General features: G+C 36.1%; 1 protein-coding gene across 2 annotated transcripts; it reads right to left on the bottom strand.

The window, feature by feature from the left end:
* Window positions 1-4,132: 4,132 nt before the first annotated feature.
* Window positions 4,133-22,616, bottom strand: wfs1b (Wolfram syndrome 1b (wolframin)). 2 transcript variants are annotated; one of them, XM_087281295.1, is made up of 8 exons: window positions 22,456-22,616; window positions 17,683-17,925; window positions 16,100-16,176; window positions 14,205-14,349; window positions 12,551-12,718; window positions 10,626-10,703; window positions 10,362-10,513; window positions 4,133-6,070 (listed from the first exon to the last, which is right to left on the bottom strand). In XM_087281295.1, the coding sequence occupies exons 2-8, from the start codon at window positions 17,915-17,917 to the stop codon at window positions 4,238-4,240; spliced, it is 2,688 nt and encodes an 895-aa protein (XP_087137421.1). In that variant the 5' UTR covers window positions 17,918-17,925; window positions 22,456-22,616; the 3' UTR covers window positions 4,133-4,237. The 2 variants fall into 2 exon arrangements, with proteins under 2 accessions (XP_087137421.1, XP_087137422.1); XM_087281296.2 differs by lacking the exon at window positions 22,456-22,616 and adding an exon at window positions 20,314-20,413.
* Between the last annotated feature and the right edge of the window lie 311 nt (window positions 22,617-22,927).

Genomic DNA, 22,927 nt, shown 5'->3' with positions numbered 1-22,927 from the left:
TTAGCAATTAGTGTAATTCCAGCACCCGCCGGCCAACCACTAAGCATAGTTGCTGTAGGATCAAGCATATGAGAGTGAGTCCAGTGATCCTTGCATGGATGAAATACTGCACATTTTGACAGGTTTTGCTTGCTACACAACTGAAAACTTGCTAGATATAATAGTTTTTCGTTCAGAATTGTAGTAATATAAAGTACTATAAAGCTGGTGAATGACATGATCCAGTGGGTCTCTGTCATCTTTAATGTGCACATTCGTGTTTCAAGAGGCATGGTTGTGGACGGCAGGGAAGGTACTGTGTTTTAACTATATTATGTTAACCGTTTAGCATTTAAGTAGATCATCTACAGCACCTTTAAACTTCAAATTAAGGGGAAAAAACACCTTTATTTAACTGTTCCTTCTCTGTAGTGTCAGTATAGAGTGCTCATGAGCGCTGTGTAGTAATGTATCCCCAAACTCTCCTTCACTTACATAGAGTGAAGCATGACCTAAATGTAATCATTTCAAGTGTCAAGCCCTAAAATTAAAAGCTTGGTGGTGATGTTCTTTATTATTTTATAGTTTCACTTTTTGCTTTTGCCATTTTAGGACTCAATAATCATACGTTTCAAATTTAGATGAGTTCTTTATCGACAGTAGAGCTTATTTTCTTTCTGACATTGAAAGAGTTTCCTGCACTATATAGACTTTTCTTTTTAAATACAAAACTATTCTAAGCAAGCTCCATCTTATACCAGTGTATGCACACAAACATTCACAAACTGTAAAATAAAAAAGTTCCAAAAGCACCTCTAATGTGTTTGAAACAGTTAACAGCCTGAAAGTTCTCCAACGTAATGAAATTAGACCACTTTTTGTGCTGAGGGCATATTCATTTTCTCTCCAAATAAAACTGATCGAATCAATTATTTTCCATCTAGACTATTCTGATTATGTTTAATTTTGCACATATTATTTCATACCATTAATGGATTCGATATCATCATGTATGATGATTATAAAAACATTAGCAGCTCGGTTTGATATTGTAGAAGGGGAAATCAGTCCATTTGGATGTTATTTGTGGTTTGAGCAGGTAATCCTGCGCTTGAGCTGGTGCCATCGGTTTGTGTATTTTTGTAGGATTTTTTTTTTCCCTTTCTAAACTCAGAAACTTATCCGGTATCACTGGCTTTCAGATGAAGTAAGCCACATGTCTGCCAGCCACTCTAACTCTTCTAGTTACTCGGGAAAAGGATGTCTGGAAAAAGTATGGTTTTAAGGATGTCTGTGGCTGACAAACCTAAGCTTCCAGAACGGTTTCAACAGATCCTAAGGTTTATGCATACTCTAAATGGCTAAATGTAATAATAAAAACACCTGTCCTTTAAATATATACAAATATATATATAATAATTAATTATTAACTTATTTAATATTAACTTATTTAATTAATAACTTATTAATTAACTATTAACTTATTTAACACACTTATTTAACTTATTTACACACACACACGTGTATGTATGTATGTATGTATATATATATATATATATATATATATATATATATATATATATATATATATATATATATATAAATTTTTTTTTTTTTTTTTTTTGCTTGCTAAAATCAGCATCACTACTGCTACTATTTATTATAGAGGGGCAAAATCTTAAACACCACCATGTCTTACAGTATTTATTTAAAAATATATATATATATATAAATATTAATTAAATATTTGATATCTTGAACAGCCTTTAAATCAATGCAGATATCCTGATTGTCTGTCATATTTACTAAATCTAATACCTGACGTTTGAGTCAGATTCGAGTACATATTTACAGTCCTTGACACAGTGCGAAAGTAATGCTGGATTGAGACTTTATTAATTATCTTTTTAAGCAGAGGTTAAATGTTTTTATTTTTTTACTGCATTCAGATTTCAGGAGATACATTTATACTGCCATCTAACGGTTGTACAGTTCATAACATCTGAAATAACTGCCACCTCATTGCACAAACTAGATTTACACATCCTTTTAAAACAATATGAGTGGTGTTTGTACATCTAAAACTTGTTGCCATTATTATGGGCTGTTATGTGACTGTTTTAATATTCAGAGTGTTTTAAAAATGTTGTTAAACAGTTGCTAGGGTTCTTTGTGGCAATTTATTGGCACAAGTCAAATGTGTCCACTCATAATCTCTTAAGACGTTATGAAATACAGATTGGAATCGTAGCAAGACATAAAGCCAAAATAGGCTTACTGTGAGTAAATTGAGAGAACAGAGTTGATATGCAGGCATTTGTGTGGGTGTTTTCCCTCTAGCTGTATAGGGATAATAAATAATAAGTGGCACTTCAGTATTGACTGTTATATAATGCAATGAAAACACATTCACATATTTATAGTACCGCAAATGGAATTTATAAAAGTGCTTATGTTCACACAGGACAAATTCAAATTCTAGGCAATGTTTTAATAATGTGCAATGTAGTAGTCAGATTGTACCTTCAAAGCTATGTTCAAACATATTCAGGGTTTAAAAGGTCTTCTTAAATCCCAAAAATATTATATTGTTTATATATATATATATATATATATATATATATATATATATATATATATATATATATATATATATATGACAAAAACAATCCCAAACTTAAGTCTTAGACCCTGATTGTATTGTCCAGAATTTCCACAGAAATCATCTTCAACTGTTCTATTTTTTCTAAAATGTAAGTTACTTAAATCCACGGCACACCCAAACACTGTTTTCCAAACACAAACTAAATTAGACATAGCATCATCTATTCAACATCAGTGAAATAAAGGAAAGAAAGTGCATATAACTCTCACTGTAGAAGCTTTTTTAGAAATTTTGGCATCGGTTCACATTTCCTTATGATATTTAGGATGTAAGCATACGTTTTGAATCAGTTTTGTAAAGTAGTTCAGGGATTGTAGTGGTATATTATTTGGCTCTCGTCTCACAAAGATGTCCATATCTAGTCCTGGTAGACCCATTTGCAAAACATTTATCTTTAACTCATTGGCATCCATGCTTGATTCTTGAGGATCACTGTCCTATTGGAGTTTAGCTCCAAATTACACATACTCCAATCAGCTAATCAAAATTTGTACTGATTGGAATGTTCCAGAAAAGTGTGTTGGAGCGAAAGTATTCAGGACAGTTGTCCTCCAGAAGCAAGATAAGACCATACCTGCCAACATTTGTCTCTGAGATTCCGGGAGAGTGGTGGAGGGGTGTAGCGGAAGTGTGTGTTTGTCTGAATGACACAGTTGAGGATCGGGTTAGTAACTGTACTAATGTGTTTGTAACTGTACTATGGACCGGGTTTTGGGCGGCCACTGTGATCAGATATTATACCAAAATTAAATTACCAAAAAGGTTTTTTTAATACGAAAAAGCTTAGATTCGGGGCGAAATTATGGGAGTTTTCCAGGAGAATTTAAAAAAACGGGAGGGTGGCGGGATATGGGTCTGAAATGCAGAAGACTCCCAGGAAAAACAAGAGTGTTGGCAGGTATGGATTAGACACCCCTGATTTAACCCTAAATAAACACACCTGTACCAGCTAATAAAGATCTTCAGAATTACAGTACAAGTAAATTCCATGCAGGTGTACACTAGAAGACTGCAGTTAAACTATGCAGGCCCAAATGATGCCCAGGGGGGTGATCTCCTGTCTTGCAGAGTTTAGCTCCAGTTTGCCTCAACACAACTGTAAGAACGTTTCTAGTATTTCTAGTAAGAAATTGATTAGCTATTTCATGTGTGTGTTTAATTAGGTTAGGAGCCAAAATATGAAAGACAGTGTCCTTCCAAAAGTAGGATTAGACATCACTGCTCTAAAAGTATTGGACACTGCTTGCTAAAGCAAAGGTTTTAAATTTCAGTCCTAAGGAGCCAGCACTCTGCACAGTTAGTATGTATAGCAGCCTATTTAACTAAATTGATTTAGATCAACAGCACATTAGGAAAAAGCTCCATTAACTGAGTGTAAAAAAGAATTACCAAATGTGTAGAGTAGTGTATCCCTAGGATATATTAAGGCTCCGATTACATCTTTGTTCATTTTCAAATAGGAAATGGACAAAACAAGATGACAACGCCTTTGGCGTTTTGATCATGCCTTCATCAAAAGCACTTTATCAAATATCAACAGTCTCTTGCACATAAAAATTTAGTCTAATACTGCAGTGTATACCAAATGTCCTTTTACACAGATACTTCTGTAGTAGCTGCAGTAGCATCCATCTCAGCTGAAAGTAGAGGATGGAAAACAAAATTGAAGGCAAATGCTAAGGCATTTCTGGCATTAACCCTCCAATCCTGCTCGATCTTGACCTGTCGTCGTATTGGTATAAGAGGTGAGGCACAAGTCTTGCAGTTCAAGGCTTTAAGCTCAAACACTGGCCATTTGCTGCCCAGTCTGCCCTCGAGAACTGTACTGAATTCCACCACACTGCCTGAGCTGAGCACCAGCAGGACTCTCCGGAATTCATTGCTTGCCCGCAATACAATGTCTTTTGTGCCATCATCAAAATCTTGTGCCCCATTGCGCCCCTTCTGGGGCATCCCCATGGTCACTTCAAACTTGTAGTGGTCAAAACGTTTGACATGACACTTGTGCTTTGCAAGTGTCTTGAGCTGACACAGAGGTTCAGCAGGTCCCGTCTGATTCTCATCACAGGCAGGGTACTCCTCTCCATACAGACATCGGACCCAGTCTGCTATCAAGACTGGTAGAAGATTAACGACAGCTTGTGCCCCATTCTCAATCTCAGTGACACGAACATACTTGAACCGTCCCTCCCACGTCACTCGGTGTCCCTCTAAGTGGCTGCAGATGATCTGGGCATGTGCCATGTTACGCTCCTTCCAGGCACGAGGGCCGCACAGGTCACTGTACTCCTGCCAGGTCAGGGTGGAGTTGTATACTTTCATCCCTTCCGAACGGTACACGTAGAACCAGCTGAAGAGCACCAGCGCTGAAATCCACACAAGGATCAACTTCACCACACTGCTACGACGCAAAGAGCGAAGCACTGCCAAAGGTGACACGCTAAAACGAGTCCACCAGCGAAGCAGGACAGGCAGCACGCAGATGCACACTGTTACGATCATTTTGGTCAGTTCCAGGGCGAGGAACCACTGCACCAGCTGAACCAGCATTACAGCTGCTAGAGCCAGCGACAGCACGGGCAGAGCAAAGAAAAAAAGTAGGTAGCCCACAACTGAGCGCATTAGCCCCAATACAGTGGACTCTTGCAGCAGCGTAACACACACTTCACACCAGATGAAGCACACTAGGTTGGGAAGAAGCACACAGTAGGTGCCACGTGCACCACCTGCTGTGGCCATACGGGTACACAAGAACAGAAGGTAGAGATAGAGAACACAAGGCACACCTACATGCATTACCAACCAGTCACCAAGGCGCATGCTGAACCAAGCGCCGCCAATTATACGACCCACCCAGCCTCCCAGCAACCGATTAATGAATGTAAAAATGGCGGAAGCAACCTGGGAAAGTAGAGCAAATTTGGCATGCTGTTGTGCCGTTGGTCGCAGGCTCAAGTAGCTGCTTACAGTGAAGAAGACTGCAACCATAGCCAGTTCTGAACATGGCAACCAGGACTTGTCAGCCACAGGAAACGAAAAGATAAGGAAAAGCGTAGAAAGGAGAAAGTAGAGGTATGGCTCAAGGTGATTCCATGTGAAGTTAGACTCGGCCTGCTCCAGGTCAATCCCCGGCTCAAAATGAGACAACATGACGGTCAACGCTCTGAAGTTCTCCCATGCCTTGCTGTTCTGGAAGACTCGGAGGGTGCAGATGACCATTGACACAAAGGAGAGGTAGAATATAATTAGGGGGATGACGAGGACAAAGAACTCCAGGGTGAGGTTGGAGATGATGAAGAAGAAGATGAGGGTATTGACATGATGAGTAGGTATAAGGGCGCTAATCCACTGCATGCCTGCACGCGACGCCCAGTCAATCAACACCTCTTTCACCTCCAACACTGCATGAAGAGGAAACTTCAACACCTGTAGGTATAAAAAATAATATTGTTAACTTAAAAACAATATTTGTTTCTCTTAATTGATGGCTGCACCTCAAAAGATGGGGAACTACATCCAAATATTAGCAATGTCAATAGCACATATAAGCCCAATCCCAATTCTATTTTTGTTACTCCTACCCCTTCCCCTTGAAACTGAGGTGAAGGGGAAGGGCTTCAAATTTTACCCCTAAGAAATAGGACGCCATCATTTGTCATCGCGATCTCTTGCTTCATATGAGATCGACGATCGCGACTGCTGTAGTTATTCCAGTTGTGTTATTTGTTGATATTTATCTTCAGGGAAATCACCAAAGGCAATAATATCACGTTATCATAATGATACAATGTGGCAATAAGCTCGTAACTGTACTGTGTATTTACACCATGGTCATATTCATCTATGTAAACACACGAAAACAACAATAACGTCATATCAGACACTGTAAAAAGCTCATTCCCAGCCATAAAACTTTTCTGACACGGGTATTCCAGTGTCTGATTTGAAAGTATGTTGTGGGACTACTATAAAGGAGTTATTGGGGATTAGAGATGGCGAAATTTAGTGTTTTTAGCGTTTTTGTTTTGTTTTTTAAACATGACGGTAAAACATGAATGCTGTTATGAATGTTTTAAAACACATTTTTCACAATAATGACAAAAAAAAAAACTAATTTGTGCATCTTCTGACTTTCATGCTGCCGCTGAAGCTGGTGTATTCTGGGAAATTATGTACCCCTTGGTTTCGCGTGTGGTCCTGAAAAATCGTAGTTTTAAAGGCTATCTAGCCCTACCCCTTAAGTTGGATTTATACTTTCGCCTGGTGCAGCATTGTGCACCTCTGCTGACGGCACGCGCACCTTGCGAAACGGATGAGGCTTTTATACTTGCTGCGTTTGCCGTTGTGATATTCTGTAAACAACAGGGGGCGGTCAAAAGAAAATGACTATAAAGTCAGATGGATAAATGGAGAAGTAGAAAGTTTCTGGAACTACGTCATATCATTAATATCATTCAATATTTTAAAACTAATTATTTTTATTGTTTTTATAAATTATGTTCATTCATTCAATCTTGTCGGCTTAGTCCCTTTATTAATCCGGGGTCGCCACAGCGGAATAAACCAACAACTTATCCAGCAAGTTTTTACGCAGCGGAAGCCCATCCAGCTGCAACCCATCTCTGGTAAAATAAATTATTTTAATGATTATAAAGATTTTTATAACCATTCAAGATTTTGATGCATCACTTGCTTTTGTTCATATCTCGGACAGTTTTACCTATTAAAGTGTATTTAAATATTATTGACAACAGAACATGAGCTGCTCTACAAATATATATTTTTATTATGGCAAGAATAAAAGCATAAAAGTACACTTACTAAAAAATACTGATGTTATTTTTAGATTTAGCCCGCTTCACAATTCACACATTACTGTCTGGCTAGTTTTTGTCCTCTTATGATAAAAAAAGCAATAATGGTCCAACATTCCTGACTATTATCACCAAGAAAGCCTAGAAAAGCAGAGCATCAGTATATTGTAAACCGATAGCTTCAAATGTTCCTTTCCAGTTATCAAAGAAATAATTTGTTCCTTAATTATACTTTTATAACTATTAAATTGTTTTACATTTAAAATGGTAAAATATACATCAGTGCAAAACCTATAAATAGTGGAAAAACATATTTCTGTAATTGTGTACCTGGGTTTCCACTTTTGCATGGCCTCTTTGGCTTTAACAAACTGATCCCTCAGGTTTTTTCAAGCCTTTTAACATAAACTTTCCTCATTCCCCGCAGCTGTTGCAATTTCTAGTCAAGAATTATTGATCAACAGGTAATCTTTATGATTACGGATCATAAGGATGTCTGTACATTCGTACTGTTTCAGACAAAATCTCTTCAAAGTGGTTTATTTTCAACTCAAATCAAACGCGGTGCCACACGCACTGTTCGCTCAAGTCTCAAAAAAAAGCATGCGCTCCGCCGGCCGAAATCATGTCGTGTGCACCCTAAGCAAACCTCTGCAAACTCCACGATGGCATCACATTCACCGAGCACACTCAAGCGAAATAGCAGATGCGTTGAGTATAAACCAGGCTTTAGCCCTACACCTTCAAGCTAAAAAGAATTGAGATACCACTACCCTTTCACGTGAGCGCGCAAAACGGGTAAGGGAAAGCCCTAAGGGGTAGAATTGGGATTGGGCCTTACACTTTGTATTTAATTAGAGATAGCTGACCCAAAACTATAAATGTCTTTTGTAAATTTAAACCCATAATACTTCTGTTATGGATTTAAATGAAAATTAACATTCATTTCTAATTTTTGGCCACCATTGAAAATCCTAACAATCAAAAGTACTTCTTAGTGTCAAGCAAGCCTGTTAAGCTTACGTTATTTATTGTCGCCATATACATGTTGATTAATATCAGCATTTTAACAACCCCTAAATTAAATGTGTTAAGATTAAACCCACTTAGTGAGTTCACCCCCCAAAAAAATAAGGCCATCATTAGCTATGTTTCCATCCAAAGATGCAAATAAATGTATGCGGATAACTGAAATATCGCATATAAACAGGCAAATAAAGCAGTGTTTCCATCCAGCAAGTCAAAGAGAACAAAATAGTCACTGATTCCTGATTAACTAGCACCGAATATCAAAAGTAAAAATGGATCTGCTGCTGTAGGAGAAGCTGCGTCAATCTTTTCTTTAATTAATAAATGACTTGCACCTCAGAAGACAATCCTGTCACGCAATGAACATGTGGTGGTGTTTGAAGGCATGAGACGCGGAGCACAGATGCTCTTGACAGTTCTGGAGGTTATTATTAATATAATAATACTAATTCTGAAATGGTTCATGTGTTTTAGAATGACCAAAACAGCATTTCATATGTTTTACAGTGTGCTCAGCTTGCTGGTTTGTCTATTCATAGACATTTTTACCATCACATGATTTCTTGCAACAAAATAACATGTCGACTTTTTTAATTCGCATATTGGAATTTGTTCTGGGGCGAGGCAGTGGCGCAATAGGTAGTGCTGCCGCTTCACAGCAAGAAGGTTGCTGGTTCGAACCTCGGCTCAGTTGGCGTTTCTGTGTGGAGTTTGCATGTTCTCCCTGCCTTCGCGTCGGTTTCCTCCGGGTGCTCTGGTTTCCCTCACAGTCCAAAGATATGTGGTACAGGTGAATTGGGTAGGGTAAATTGTCCGTAGTGTATGAGTGTGTGTGTGTGTGGATGTTTCCCAGAGATGGGTTGTGGCTGGAAGGGCATCCGCTGCGTAAAAACTTGATGGATAAGTTGGTGGTTCATTCCGCTGTGGCGACCCTGGATTAATAAAGGGACTAAGCCCTTACAGAATTTGTTCTGTAAAAATGTTTCCATCTTCAGTTTATGTGCATCTTTTTTTTAATTAAATAAAAAGTTAATCCTACTCAGTTATGTGCATGTTTTTTATGCACATTTTCAAAATGTATGCACATCTTGGCGTTTCCATCAAACACTTTTTTATGTGCATATCTAAAATGCGCCTAAAAATAGGTGGATGGAAACGTTTCTCATCCTTGACTTGTTCCAAACCAGTTTAAGATTTTTTTCCTATTTTTAAAATGTTAGAACACTGTAACCATTGACTTCTGTGTTATTTGTTTGTACGCTCTATAGATGCAAACGGTTACATGTTCCTAACATCCTTAAAATATCTTTGAAACAAGTGCAGGTTGAGAAAATCATTTCACAGACAGAATTTTACAATACCCTTATGTACTTAAAAAATTAGCTGCACGCACTTTCAATTAAATTATGCCAATTATTAATATTATAAAAACATAAATACTGTTATTATGACATTTTGAGTTTTGCAAGATTTTGAATCAGTTTACATTTTTTGGGGTTTAGATTTGAACTTTAAAATACAATCCCTGTATTTGTAGTAAACAAGGTAACTTTTACCTATAGAGATAGGATGCAACACTGATGGTGTTACTTTGATGTATTTGTATTGCACACATGACATTTACCACAAGCTCAAATTGACTTGGAAAACTTTATATAGCCTAAGGTTTTTATATAACATTTAATTTAGAATCTTGTGTAAAAAATGTGTTTTACACAGTTTGTTCCCATTCCATCTTAAGGATTATAAAGAGTATTTCACAATTATAATCAGTTTCACTTTGGTTACCATTTGTGTGGACAGCTCACCACATAGGCAGTCCACAATGAATCAGTTCAGCAAGTTTTAACATCCAAACAAAAACATAAGATCACCTTCTGGTGCAAAGGCAGCTCATCTGGATGTTTTACTGGCTCTTCATCATCGTCATCATCATCCCCTGCTACCCCTTCCATGGATGGTGAAATGCCCTCAGCGTATTGTTTGGTATTCTCAACAAACTCTTCTACACCAATGCAATCAGTCTCTGCCAAAGCACGAATACACAAATTCAGGTTATTATATTAGTTTTTTATCACATAAATAATACCGGTATAGAACTAAACAGACTCTAAAAGGAAAGATAATGATGCATTTACCATCTCTTGACACCAAACTCTCCAAAATCTTTCTTTGTTTCTGTATTGGGCTGGAGAGAGGGCTGCGGGAAGCGCCATCTACAGGGGGACACATCACATGTCAGTTTTAGTAAACCTCCCTTAATAACCTTTATGTCATTTCAAATACATACCCTGTTTGTTTAAATTAGGAATACAAATAAAGACATTTTTAATTCAATTGTAGCATTTTCTGTTCTTTCATTCACCCTAAAACCATCATGAACACCCCTATGCATGCAAATTTCTGTCTGTCTGAAGGCTAGCCCATTTTTGGACTGTTAGACCAGTGTTGCCAACTATTTTCAATGAAAAGGTGCCAAGCCCTACCCGAAAAGTCACTAAATGTTGCTAGATTACATCATACGTCAATTTGCATCTTACTAAAGCCATCACGTCCAACCGTTTCTCTTTCTTTAACAGTCTATGGTTAAAAAATGGGTATTTATATTTGCACTACACTTTATGCATGCATGTCTACTTAACTAAATGTATTGCTTTTTGAACACAGTATATCAGTATAGATGTGTAACGAATTTGCAGTAATCTCTCAGATGTAATAAACCCTTACAAGTTCCGAAACTGTCACTAAAATATTAGTGATTGTGAACAAGAAAAGAATAAACAGTCAAACTAAATTGTTACATTTAAGACAAAGGACAAGCAGAACGGTTTGACAAGGAAACAAGGAAAATACCTCACACCCGAGGTGCTAAGTCACTTGCCATTTCGTGCCTCAAATTTAGCCTTTTTTGAGACAAGACATCCATGTTTGGACATGCCTTTTAAACATAATATTGCTTGCTGAGATGTTTCTCTTGGATAAAATGGCTTGATTTATTTAAATTGTTATTTAAAAAATCTTCATGAATGTTTGAATTAATCTTAAGCACTATCAAAATCAAATTGATTAAAATATCTGGTAAAAAGTTTGTAAAGTTTGTTGGGGAAATGCCAGTACAGTGTAGTCAACCTAAAGCTGTATTTGTTAGCAAAATTATAAGGTTAGTAGCATTAAGTTGAATTTGGAATGAGATTTACACTAGCTACTGTTAGTTTCTGTGGAAATAGTGGCAGCAAAGTCTTTAATGTTAGGCTAATTATCAATGTCAGAGAGCGGTCGTGCGAGTGCTAATGAACGTCACCTGATTGCGCACCGGTCTCGAGTCTCATGGAGGAGTGGAAGCATAAACGACAGTGACAACAGAGGATGATGAGAGTGGAACCTGGACACTTTGTGTTGTTTTGGTTTGTTTTCAGTTCAGCTGTAGTCTCTGTGAAAGACTACACCCACCTGTTTGTTTTATGTTAATTTAACAAAATTAATTAATTAACTTGTTTTACGCCTCCTTCCCGATGGCCAGGAATTCAATCAGATATTGTTACTTATGCCAATTAAAATCCACATGAACCAAAAGTTGAAGAAAGTTGTATTTCAGTATGTTGACGTATTTCCAACTGAAACAAGATAATGAGTGGGGGAAAGGTTTCTTTTTGTTTTGTGCATCACTCCCTCATAGCAAACTAACGGTAAGAGGGGTGTGGTTCAGAATGTTGTGGCTAAAGCAGTGAAGTTGACTTCAAAAAAGAACCGCTACTTCAAACGCGGAAGCAAATGGTCAGACTTTGATCGAAGATATAAATAGATGAATAAATGTTTTAAGTAGATTTATTTGCACAGAATAAGGGTTCACCTACAGAATAACAATGTGCCCTAGCGAAATAAACATTGTTCATTTAGATTTTTGCACGGACATTCATATTTTCTTTCAGTGTGATCTTTCAGCAGGGTCCACAGAGCACCCTATCCTTATTTTCAATAAGTCAGACTTATTTTGGATTTACAATGACATATTTGTTCTGGAAGGTGACAAGTTTTACAAGATGACAAGAAGGTAATGTTTTACCTGTGTTGAGCTGGCTCACATTTTCCAGAAGTTCAGAGGCTGTGATGTTTTTCTTGCGGTCTGGATTGAGTTTCCAATACATGAGCAGAGCTGCTTTCCTTACGCTGCGCTGAAAACGAGATTCACATGCCAGGGAACACACCTCCTCTCTGTTCTCCGCTGTGATGCCTGACACACAACATCTCATTTATTATAAAGTCAGTCTAACTGCATGCAGTTTTGGGTAAGTTACATTAAAAAAGTAATTGATTGCTAATTATGAGTCACTAGTAGTGGGCAAAAATCTATAATAAAAGTTTGTTTTGACAATATTTGTGTGTACAGTGTGTATTTATTAGGTACGTAAAAATACACACTTGCATTTATATATTTAATAAAATGTTTATTTATTTTTAGATATATACACACACAGTTGAAGTCAGAATTATTAGCCCCCCTGTTTATTTTTTTAGCAATTTCTGTTTAACGGAGAGAAGATTTTTTTCAACACATTTCTAAACATAATAGTTTTAATGAGTAATTTCTAATAACTGATTTATTTTATCTTTTCCATGATGACAGTACATAATATTTGATTAGATATTGTCAACACTTCTATACAGCTTAAAGTGACATTTAAAGGCTTAATTTGGTTAATGAGGTAAACTAGGCAGGTTAAGGTAATTAGGCAAGTTATTGTGTAATGATTGTTTGTTCTGTAGACTATCGAAAAAATATATAGCTAAAAAGGGCTAATAATTTTGTCTATAAAATGGCTTTTAAAAAATTAAAAACTGCTTTTATTCTAGCCGAAATAAAACAAGACCTTCTCAAGAAGAAAAAATATTATTAGACATACTGTGAAAATTTCCTTGCTCTGTTAAACATTATTTGGGAAATATTCAAAAGAGGAAAATAAATTAAACGAGTGCTAATAATTCTGACATCAACTATATATGATAAAAACTGCATCTACACATTTAAATATCTATGTAACAAATTTGTTTTGTATGGTTTTGTTTTGGTGTATTTGTGTGTATCACATAAACATATTACACACATATATTATGTAAAAACAAACTTTTAATTTGGATGCTATTAAGTATTATTATGTTTGGCCCAGCACTACTAATTACATAATTACAGTTGTATTTAAATTACTATTCTAATTATTGGTGTCCATGTAAAAATACTCAGTGTTTCTTAACGTAACAATAATTTTTAGACAACTAAAACCTTCACTAGTTTAGAAATTACAGCCAGTTAAGATGCAAAAAAATAACATTTACAATTACAATTATTTGTTTCGCTGTATTTATACATATATGCATTTGTCTTGATTATTGTTAAAATAAATATAATTAAATATAATTAAAATAAATAAAACAAATAAATAATAAATATAAATATGATTATTCTGCAAATTATACATTACTGTGCTTCTCTGAATTGATTTATATAGGACTTTTGAATTTATGTCCCATATGTGCAAGTATACGTAACTGTAATTAATGACCAAAGAAAAAATAATCCCTTACTTTAAGTTTTCATGAGAAATGTAATTTAATTATAGTTACTAGAAACTTTGTAACTAACTACTTTAAACACTGTTTGCAAGCACAGAGAAAGAGATTCATGTTTTTAAACTAGATATGATAAGAAGTCTCAGGTTTACCCCTCCTGTCATGCAGGCAGCGCTGTAGCAACTTCACTGCATCTTTTCGTCCATTTTTGGCTGCCTGGAGTAGCCATGTTACAGCAGTAACAGCATTCACCTCTTCATCTTCTTGCTCGGCTAGTCTCAGGTAATATCTACCAATCTGCCCAACAAGACAAGTGTTAATTAATTTTGATTACTCTCTAGCAGGGGTGTCAAACTTAGTTCCTGGAGAGCCGCAACACAATTTAGTTCCAACCCTGCTTCAACACACTCAAGCTGCGGCCACACTAAACTTTTCTCCACATACAGTCGTGGCCAAAAGTTCTGAGAATGACACAAATATTAGTTTTCACAAAGTTTGCTGCTAAACTGCTTTTAGATCTTTGTTTCAGTTGTTTCTGTGATGTACTGAAATATAATTACAAGCACTTCATACGTTTTAAAGGCTTTTATCAACAATTACATGACATTTATGCAAAGAGTCAGAATTTGCAGTGTTGGCCCTTCTTTTTCAGGACCTCTGCAATTCGACTGGAGGGTGGTACCATTATTTATTCATGGCTGTGTTTTTGGGCAAAATTGTGAGTGAGCCCACCCGCTTGCATGAGAAGCAACCCCACACATGAATGGTTTCAGGATGCTTTATTGTTGGCATGACACAGGACTGATGGTAGTGCTCACCTTTTTTTCTCCGGACAAGCCTTTTTCTAGATGCCCCAAGCAATCGGAAAGGGGCTTCATCTGAGAATATGACTTTGCCCTAGTCCTCAGCAGTCCATTCGCCATACTTTTGGCAGAAGACCAATCTGTCCCTGATGTTTTTTTGTTTGTTTTTTTGGAGAGAAGTGGCTTCTTTGCTACCTTTCTCACCTTTTCCGGAGAAGAAAAGGTGAGCACTACCATCAGTCCTGTGTCATGATCCTGAGACCATTCATGTGTGGGGTTGCTTCTCATGCAAGGGGGTGGGCTCACTTACAATTTTGCCCAAAAACACAACCATGAATAAAGAATGGTACCAAAACACCCTCCAACAGCAACTTCTTCCAACAATCCAATAACAGTTTGGTGAAGAACAATGCATTTTCCAGCATGATGGAGCACCGTGCAATAAGGCAAAAGTGATATCTAAGTGGAAACTCCCCAGATCTAAATCCCATTGAGAACTTGTGGTCAATCCTCAAAAGGCGGATGAACTATCAAAAACCCACTAATTCTGACAAACTCCAAGAACTGATTATGAAAGAATGGATTGTTATCAGTCAGGATTTGGCCCAGAAGTTGATTGAGAGCATGTCCAGTCGAATTGCAGAGGTCCTGAAAAAGAAGGGCCAACACTGCAAATTCTGACTCTTTGCATAAATGTCATGTAATTGTTGATAAAAGCCATTGATAAAAGTTTAGCAGCAAACTTTGCGAAAACTAATATTTGTATCATTCTCAAAACTTTTGGCCACGACTGTAGACTTCCATTCATAAGCACCCAAATGTGTCAGACTGGAAACGCAAGCTCGTGCGACAAGTTTCGCAGTTCGATGAGTTGCAAAGTTCAAGCTTGGTGAACTCTAACCTACGAAATCGCATCACATGACTGTGTGAGACCAATCGAAGATCAAAACATGACCTCTTGAACAGAAATTTAGAATATGGACTAATCACTTGCTTTTTGAAATGTCTATCCCTTTTCGCAGCGCCTTACAACAGAAACTGACAAACAAACTCTACAACAAACTCTAGTGTGACCGCAACTTTACCCTGCAGATTTCAAAGCCTGAAGAACTCAATTAGTTTGATCAGGTGTGTTTGATTAGGTTTAAAACTAAACTGTGCAGAGCTGCGGCCCTCCAGGAACTGAGTTTGACACCTGTGCTCTAGAGATACGACATGCTTTTGTTCATTTGTAGCATTCTGACCTCTGTCTGTGCTTTAGCATCTCCATTCTTTGCCCTCTGTTTAAGATCATCAATGCTCAGCTCCTCTTTGCTTTCCCCTAAAAAAAGGAAACACACACACAGACACACATTTGCCTTTCAAATCAGATGTTCAGCAGTGACTGCACACACCACCTTATTTGCAAGTGTTCAAGGAGTGTGTTCAGGTATTTTATAATATGTGTTTAAGCTGAGGGTGCTACACATTGATTTCTTGAAAGTGGAAAAGATTAAAAGAAACCATTAAAAACATAACGACAGCTGTCAACATATCATTATATCAAATAAACCGTGTATTGATATGTGATAGTTGTGTGTGTTGCAAACTCAGAAGTTGGATTGCACGATACTGAAAATATTGCAATATTGAATTTTTCTGTGATAAATATTGTGATATGGATACAGTTTAACAAGATTGAATAGCGGGGCGACATGGTGGCGCAGTGGGTAGCACGATTGACTGACAGCATAAAGGTCTATGTTTCGAGCCTCAGCTGAGTCAATTGCCATTTCTATGTGGAGTTTGCATGTTCTCCCAGTGTTCGCGTGGGTTTCCTCTGGGTTTCCACCACAAGTACAAAGACATGTGGTGTAGATGAATTAGGCAAGCTAAAATTGTTCGTAGTGTATGTGTATGAATGAGTGTGTATGGATGTTTTCCAGTGCTGGGTTGCAGCTGGAAGGGCATCCACTGCGTAAAACATATGCTGGATAAGTTGGCAGTTCATTCCATTGTAGCGACCCCAGATTAATAAAGGGATTAAGCTGAAAAGAAAACGAATGAATGAATTAAGATTAAATAGCAGTATTTGATGGTTTTCTGGGGAGTCTAGCAGTATTCTGGTAGAGAAATTGAATAATCACAATAAAAAAAAACTTACTTTGCTTTGTCTCATTTCTAATGGAAATATCTAAAAATTCTTAGATCAAGTAAAAAAAAAATATTGTTTTGATCCTAAATCAAACCAAAAGTGCTTCAGGAGAAGTTAATGTGTCGATGCTCTTTGGATAAGGGATTCATAAAAATAAACAAAGTGATTGTAAGTCCAAGGTGCTTGAAAAAAAAATATTTAGAAGAAATATTTAATAAATTATTTTGCATGTAATCTAAACGTTTATGGTCTCCTGTAACTTCTATAGAAGTGAAAAACTAATATTGTCAATGGGGACCAAAATAATTCAGAAGAAATTAACCCGAGGAATAAACCAGAAGAAATTAATTTGGACTTGTAACAGGTGGAAAAGTGAGTAAACGATGACACAATTAGTGGATGTACTATCCCTTTAACAGACACCGGTGTTGCTAACTTGCTAATAGCTAAGGATTTCCGAAATCTAAAAATAGCTCCCCCGACAAGAACAACACTGGTGCCTGTGTAATAGAATAGCTGAACTAAATGAACACAATGACTCATGACACAAGATATTCTTGGGGAATACCAATGTGGAAGTCATCTGACTACTCTTGACCGGATAAAACAATCACTGACATGGGACTGATTTAAATGTTATCTCTGTGGTGGTTTAGCAAACTGTGAGCTAGTAAGTGTGAGGTGAATCTGTACCCTGAGGAGGAAACGCTGATTGTCCTGGAAAGGCAGTGCTGGAATTGCTGGCTGCGTTCAGCTGGGATCGACCCATCTGAGAGGCGTGATGTGGGGGCGGAGTCATGGCTGAAGGAGCGGGGCTGGGTGTTGAAGAAGAGGACACTGGATGAATGTTGTGTCCAGACACAGAGAATGCTGGAGAAACAGGTGATGTTGGGGCCGACAGCTGGGATTCAAGCAGAGACGTGTCCATTTTTAAGCCTTGAACAAAGAAAAAAGACATAAAGAAAATGACAAGAGCTCTTGAAAATTACTGAGTTAATTTTCCTTTGTTGAAAAAGCAAATCTATAAAATACCCTTCTCCTTTTTGATAATAAAAGAAATATTCTTTCATTTAATCTTTTTAACGTTTAAAAAATATTTTAAGTGACTTTTTTAAAGGACTTAAACTTAAATTTGTTAATAAAAAAAACTAAAATAGTGACTCTAAAATTAATTTTAAAAGAGTTATGTAAGAAAAAAAGATGAGGACCTCTTCAAGAAAAAAAAAGCTTTATTCCACAATAGTAGTAACAAAGTAGAGACAGCACTTCAGATACAGCGATGTTGGAATGAACACCGATGATTCTCCGTTCAGACATTTTATACAGCTTCTTCCCATTTGATCATGTTAATAAGAATTCTCTTTGAATGTTGGTTAAGAACAAACCCAGACCTTTTGGTAAACTCACTCAGCATGGTTTCTCCTTGAATGTAAATTAGGCATAACAATAGCCTTCCGTTCCCAGATCTTTGATGGACTTACAAGTGAGAGCACTCACTGTTTAAAATAGATGGTTAAAAGAATCCCTTTTGATCAACAGATTTGATTACAGATGCTACTGTAAGTGAATTATCGAGCACAGAACACACTTGCAAAATGAAGAAGTTGGGTTGAGGCTAGGCATGGGCCAGTATAAGATTATGACGGTATAATAACCTTGGATAAAATTATCACGGTTTTGTGATTACTACTCTAAAAAATATTCTTTTTAAATGTCTGGGTAATAAAAATGTTTCCCCTTTAAAAAAACAATATATTTTATTTTTTGAAAGATTTATAATATTTTGGAACAGTAAACATGTCAGGCAAAATAATTCAAATGAATTATTGACTACTGCTGCCTTCATTGGTTTTAAAAACACAGATTTCTTTAATTTAAAACAGCATCTTTAGATAATGTGTTTCTGCTGAAGATACTTTTGTCCTAAAAAACAAAAAGCAAACATGTAAATAAAAAATCTTACACATACTTTAGTAACAGTATTACTGAACTTTTTGGTGGTTTTAAAACCTTGACTTTTCCAAACCGCAGTATACATTGAAAATGGTTATCGTCCTATGCCTAGTTGAGGCTGACTAATTTCTTACAGTTATCTTGTTTATTGACTTATAGATTGAGTTAATGTTTGTGTTATTCTGTTAACTACTAATAATTAATAGAGGTAAAGTTGATTTTATATTCGGATATTTAGACATTCCTTAATAACATAATTTCAGAAAAGTATTCTTTGCATATTCTAAATAAGGAAATCATATAAGCAGCCAATGACTATCAAAGTGCCATACTTGCATGCTAATTTCAATCAAATATTCAAAGTAACATGATAAACAATATAGAGACTGCTAAATCAATGAATGTGCGAATTTAAAATCAACTTTACCTCTATTAATAATAATATTATACATTTATTTTTTAAATAAATAAATAAACAACTTATTAGTTTAAATAAAATGAATGGATAAAATGCTGTCATTTGGTGGAATAACTGTAAATAAAATTTACAGATAGCAATAAATGAAAACATTTGTTATTCTGACCAATTGTCTTTTTCTAAAAAAAAAAAAAAAAAAAAAAAAAGTCAATTACAGATCTTTATAATAAAGCATTTAGACTTTTAAGATAAAACAAATATTAACATTTCACTTAATTCCATATTAGATCAATCAAATTAAACGTTTCTAGTGACTTCCTTTTTTGGATCACAATAATGATTTTAACATAGTTAAATTACTGACTTTAAGTTACTGTTTTTTGGAAATCTTTTAATACAAGCTATTGCTTGGTAAACAGCCAGAGTCGCATATGAAGCTGAGACTGAGGTAAAGTTAGTTTTATATTCGCACATTCACACTTTCTCCATAATATAATTTCAGAAAAGTATTTGTTGCAAATTCTAAATAGTGAAATCATATTAGCAGCCAACAACCATCAAAGTGCAGCATTGTTTACCGTCAATTATAGTGGTAATACTGCCTTAAATTAGAAATAAAATTGGTTTTATATTCGCACATTCGGACTTTCTCTTAAATATAATTTCATAAAAGTATTATTTGAAGAATTATAATTATTATTAGAATTAAATATTGACTCTAAATAGCGAAATCATATTAGCAGCCAATGACTATCAAAGTACAACATTGTTCACAGTCAAACAAACTGTGTTAATGTTGTTTTCAAGTCACACTTGCAGGTCATTTCAGACCGAATATTCAAAAGTGCCGAGGTAAACAATACAGAGAGTGTGTCACAAGTTGTCACTAAATGAATGTGCGAATTTAAAACCAACTTTATCTCGATGAAGCTGAGCTGTCATTCATTGCTCACCCGTGTCACCTTCACTGCTGACCGGTGTTACGGTTTAACTGGTGACCGTGTTAACTGGTGTCCCTTTCCAGATGTAAGCTATTCACGTTTGCAGATTGGCAGATTCGTCACTTTTTCACAACAACAAAACATGTCCATACCAAATAAAGATTCTTATTACTTGGTGTCAGTGTCATTGTGTGCATTATTGATTTTAATATCTGTGTAGCAGAACAGTATATAACCAAAATAAATCTAAAAAAAATAATTAGAATTTACATGTCTTCAACAGGATTCGAACCCGTGTAGTGTAAAGGTTTGGCACACGTATCAATCAACTTATCTCACTGAGCTACTCGGAACTTCAAACGAAGCGGTCTGTTTGAATATTTTTGTCAATTAAAACATGCCCTGCTGTGGTTGTGGACCCGTGTTAACATGTTTCCATCGATGTTAACATGTTTACATGTTGTTTAGTTACATGTACTCGCATTAACGTGTTTCTACAAACTCTCCCGCTGATAGAATAGCTCTCTGTGACTAAACGATGCTTCATCAGTTGCTCAAACCATGTTTTTTCTTAGTTCTAGACTCCTGTCTACCTGTGCCTTTGGAGTCGTGTTAACTCGTGACCCATGCTCATACATGTAACGTAAATAAAGATTTTATCAAAAAAAAAAAAGGAATACAATGACGATATTATTATGCAACATAATGTCTAATATATATAATATATATTTCATATATAATATTATGCAACAGAATATTAGAATGCGATCAGAATATAATAGTCCCATTGACTCGTGTTATCCTGTGTCTACAAAAGTACACGAGCTGATATTTTCTCAGAATAGCTCTAAATGACTACGATGTTCCGCTAAATAAGCATACGTTATAAATCGCATTCTCCTCCCCCCCCCCCCCCCCCCCCCCATTTTATCTGAAAGAGAATTTAAAAAAATCAGGCTACATAAACAAAACTCGTATGTGGATTCGAACCTTCTAACAAAAGAGACACTAGAAAGCAACACATGAGTAATCTAATTGAGCTATCAAGCACTGATGTAGGCTTAGCAGCTTTTAATAATTTTATCGCATGTAAGTTAGCCAAACCATGTTCATATGTGCCTTGATACAGATGTGACCAAGATAATACACTGAAATGTTGCGATTTTCAATTAATATTCTGTTGCATAATATTATATATGAAATATATATTACATATATTAGACATAATATGTTGCATAATAATATCGTCATTGTATTCCTTTTTTTTATAAAATCTTTATTTACGTTACATGTATGAGCATGGGTCACGAGATAACACGACTCCAAAGGCACAGGTAGACATGAGTCTAGAACTAAGAAAAAACATGGTTTGAAAAACTGATGAAGCATCGTTTAGTCACAGAGAGCTATTCTATCAGCGGGAGAGTTTGTAGAAACACGTTAATGCGAGTACATGTAACTAAACAACATGTAAACATGTTAACATCGATGGAAACATGTTAACACGGGTCCACAACCACAGCAAGGCATGTTTTAATTGACAAAAATATTAAAACAGACCGCTTCGTTTGAAGTTCCGAGTAGCTCAGTGAGATAAGTTGATTGATACGTGTGCTAAACCTTTACACTACACGGGTTCGAATCCTGTTGAAGACGTGTAAATTCTAATTTTTTTTTTTAGATTTATTTTGGTTATATACTGTTCTGCTACACAGATATTAAAATCAATAATGCACACAATGACACTGACACCAAGTAATAAGAATCTTTATTTGGTATGGACATGTTTTGTTGCTGTGAAAAAGTGACGAATCTGCCAATCTGCAAACGTGAATAGCTTACATCTGGAAAGGGACACCAGTTAACACGGTCACCAGTTAAACCGTAACACCGGCTGAACAGAAAGTAAACTTCCACTATAGTAAACAAACACACATTTGAGCAAAACTGCGTCAAACGGATCAACAAAGCAACAGGGAGCTAACAAACTCCCAAACACCCCAGCAAAAAAGCACACGTAGCCTGTTTGTAAACGCCTTATTTTTCTCTTTCTTTTTTGTTTTGTTTTACAGAAATACATAATTAAAACTATACAGCGAGTCTTCATTCCCTGACTGCAGTGTAATTTCTGCAGCTTTATTTCTCTTAACTTACCTGAGCTCCTCGATCAGTCCATCATTTGGCAGTGCTGTCCGCACAGCTTTTGGTATTTTAGTCAGACACGATCTAAGTAAAGTAAGTGATGAGAAAAGGCCTGTCCAGATGCAGCTGACTAAATAAACCCTCCTTCCCTGACTGACTGACTGGACCAGAATGTTGACATGTCCTATTCAAGTTCCTGTTGCTGCCTCTGTCGCTTTTCAAAATAAAAGACCTAAAAATAAAATAAAATATATAAAAAATGTATAATATAAATATTTTTTTTAAAAAGTACATACCGATTTCAATATGGGCATTTCATATATGTTGGACATGTATCTTCATCTAAGTGCAATAAAAACTTTAGGTATATCATGTTATGAAATAATGTGCCTTTGTTTTGGCATCTGTATATATAATTGTTGTATGTAAAATTAAATAAAAAAATCATGCATGCTGTTTTTGGTAACTTTAAGCAGCTTTTGAA

This window comes from Danio rerio, chromosome 14 (assembly GCF_052040795.2).
Source record: "Danio rerio strain M-AB ecotype USA chromosome 14, GRCz13ab, whole genome shotgun sequence".
Lineage (NCBI taxonomy): Eukaryota > Metazoa > Chordata > Actinopteri > Cypriniformes > Danionidae > Danio > Danio rerio.
The sequence above is the reverse complement of the archived record's forward strand: the minus strand, read 5'-3'. Positions and strand labels throughout refer to the sequence as shown.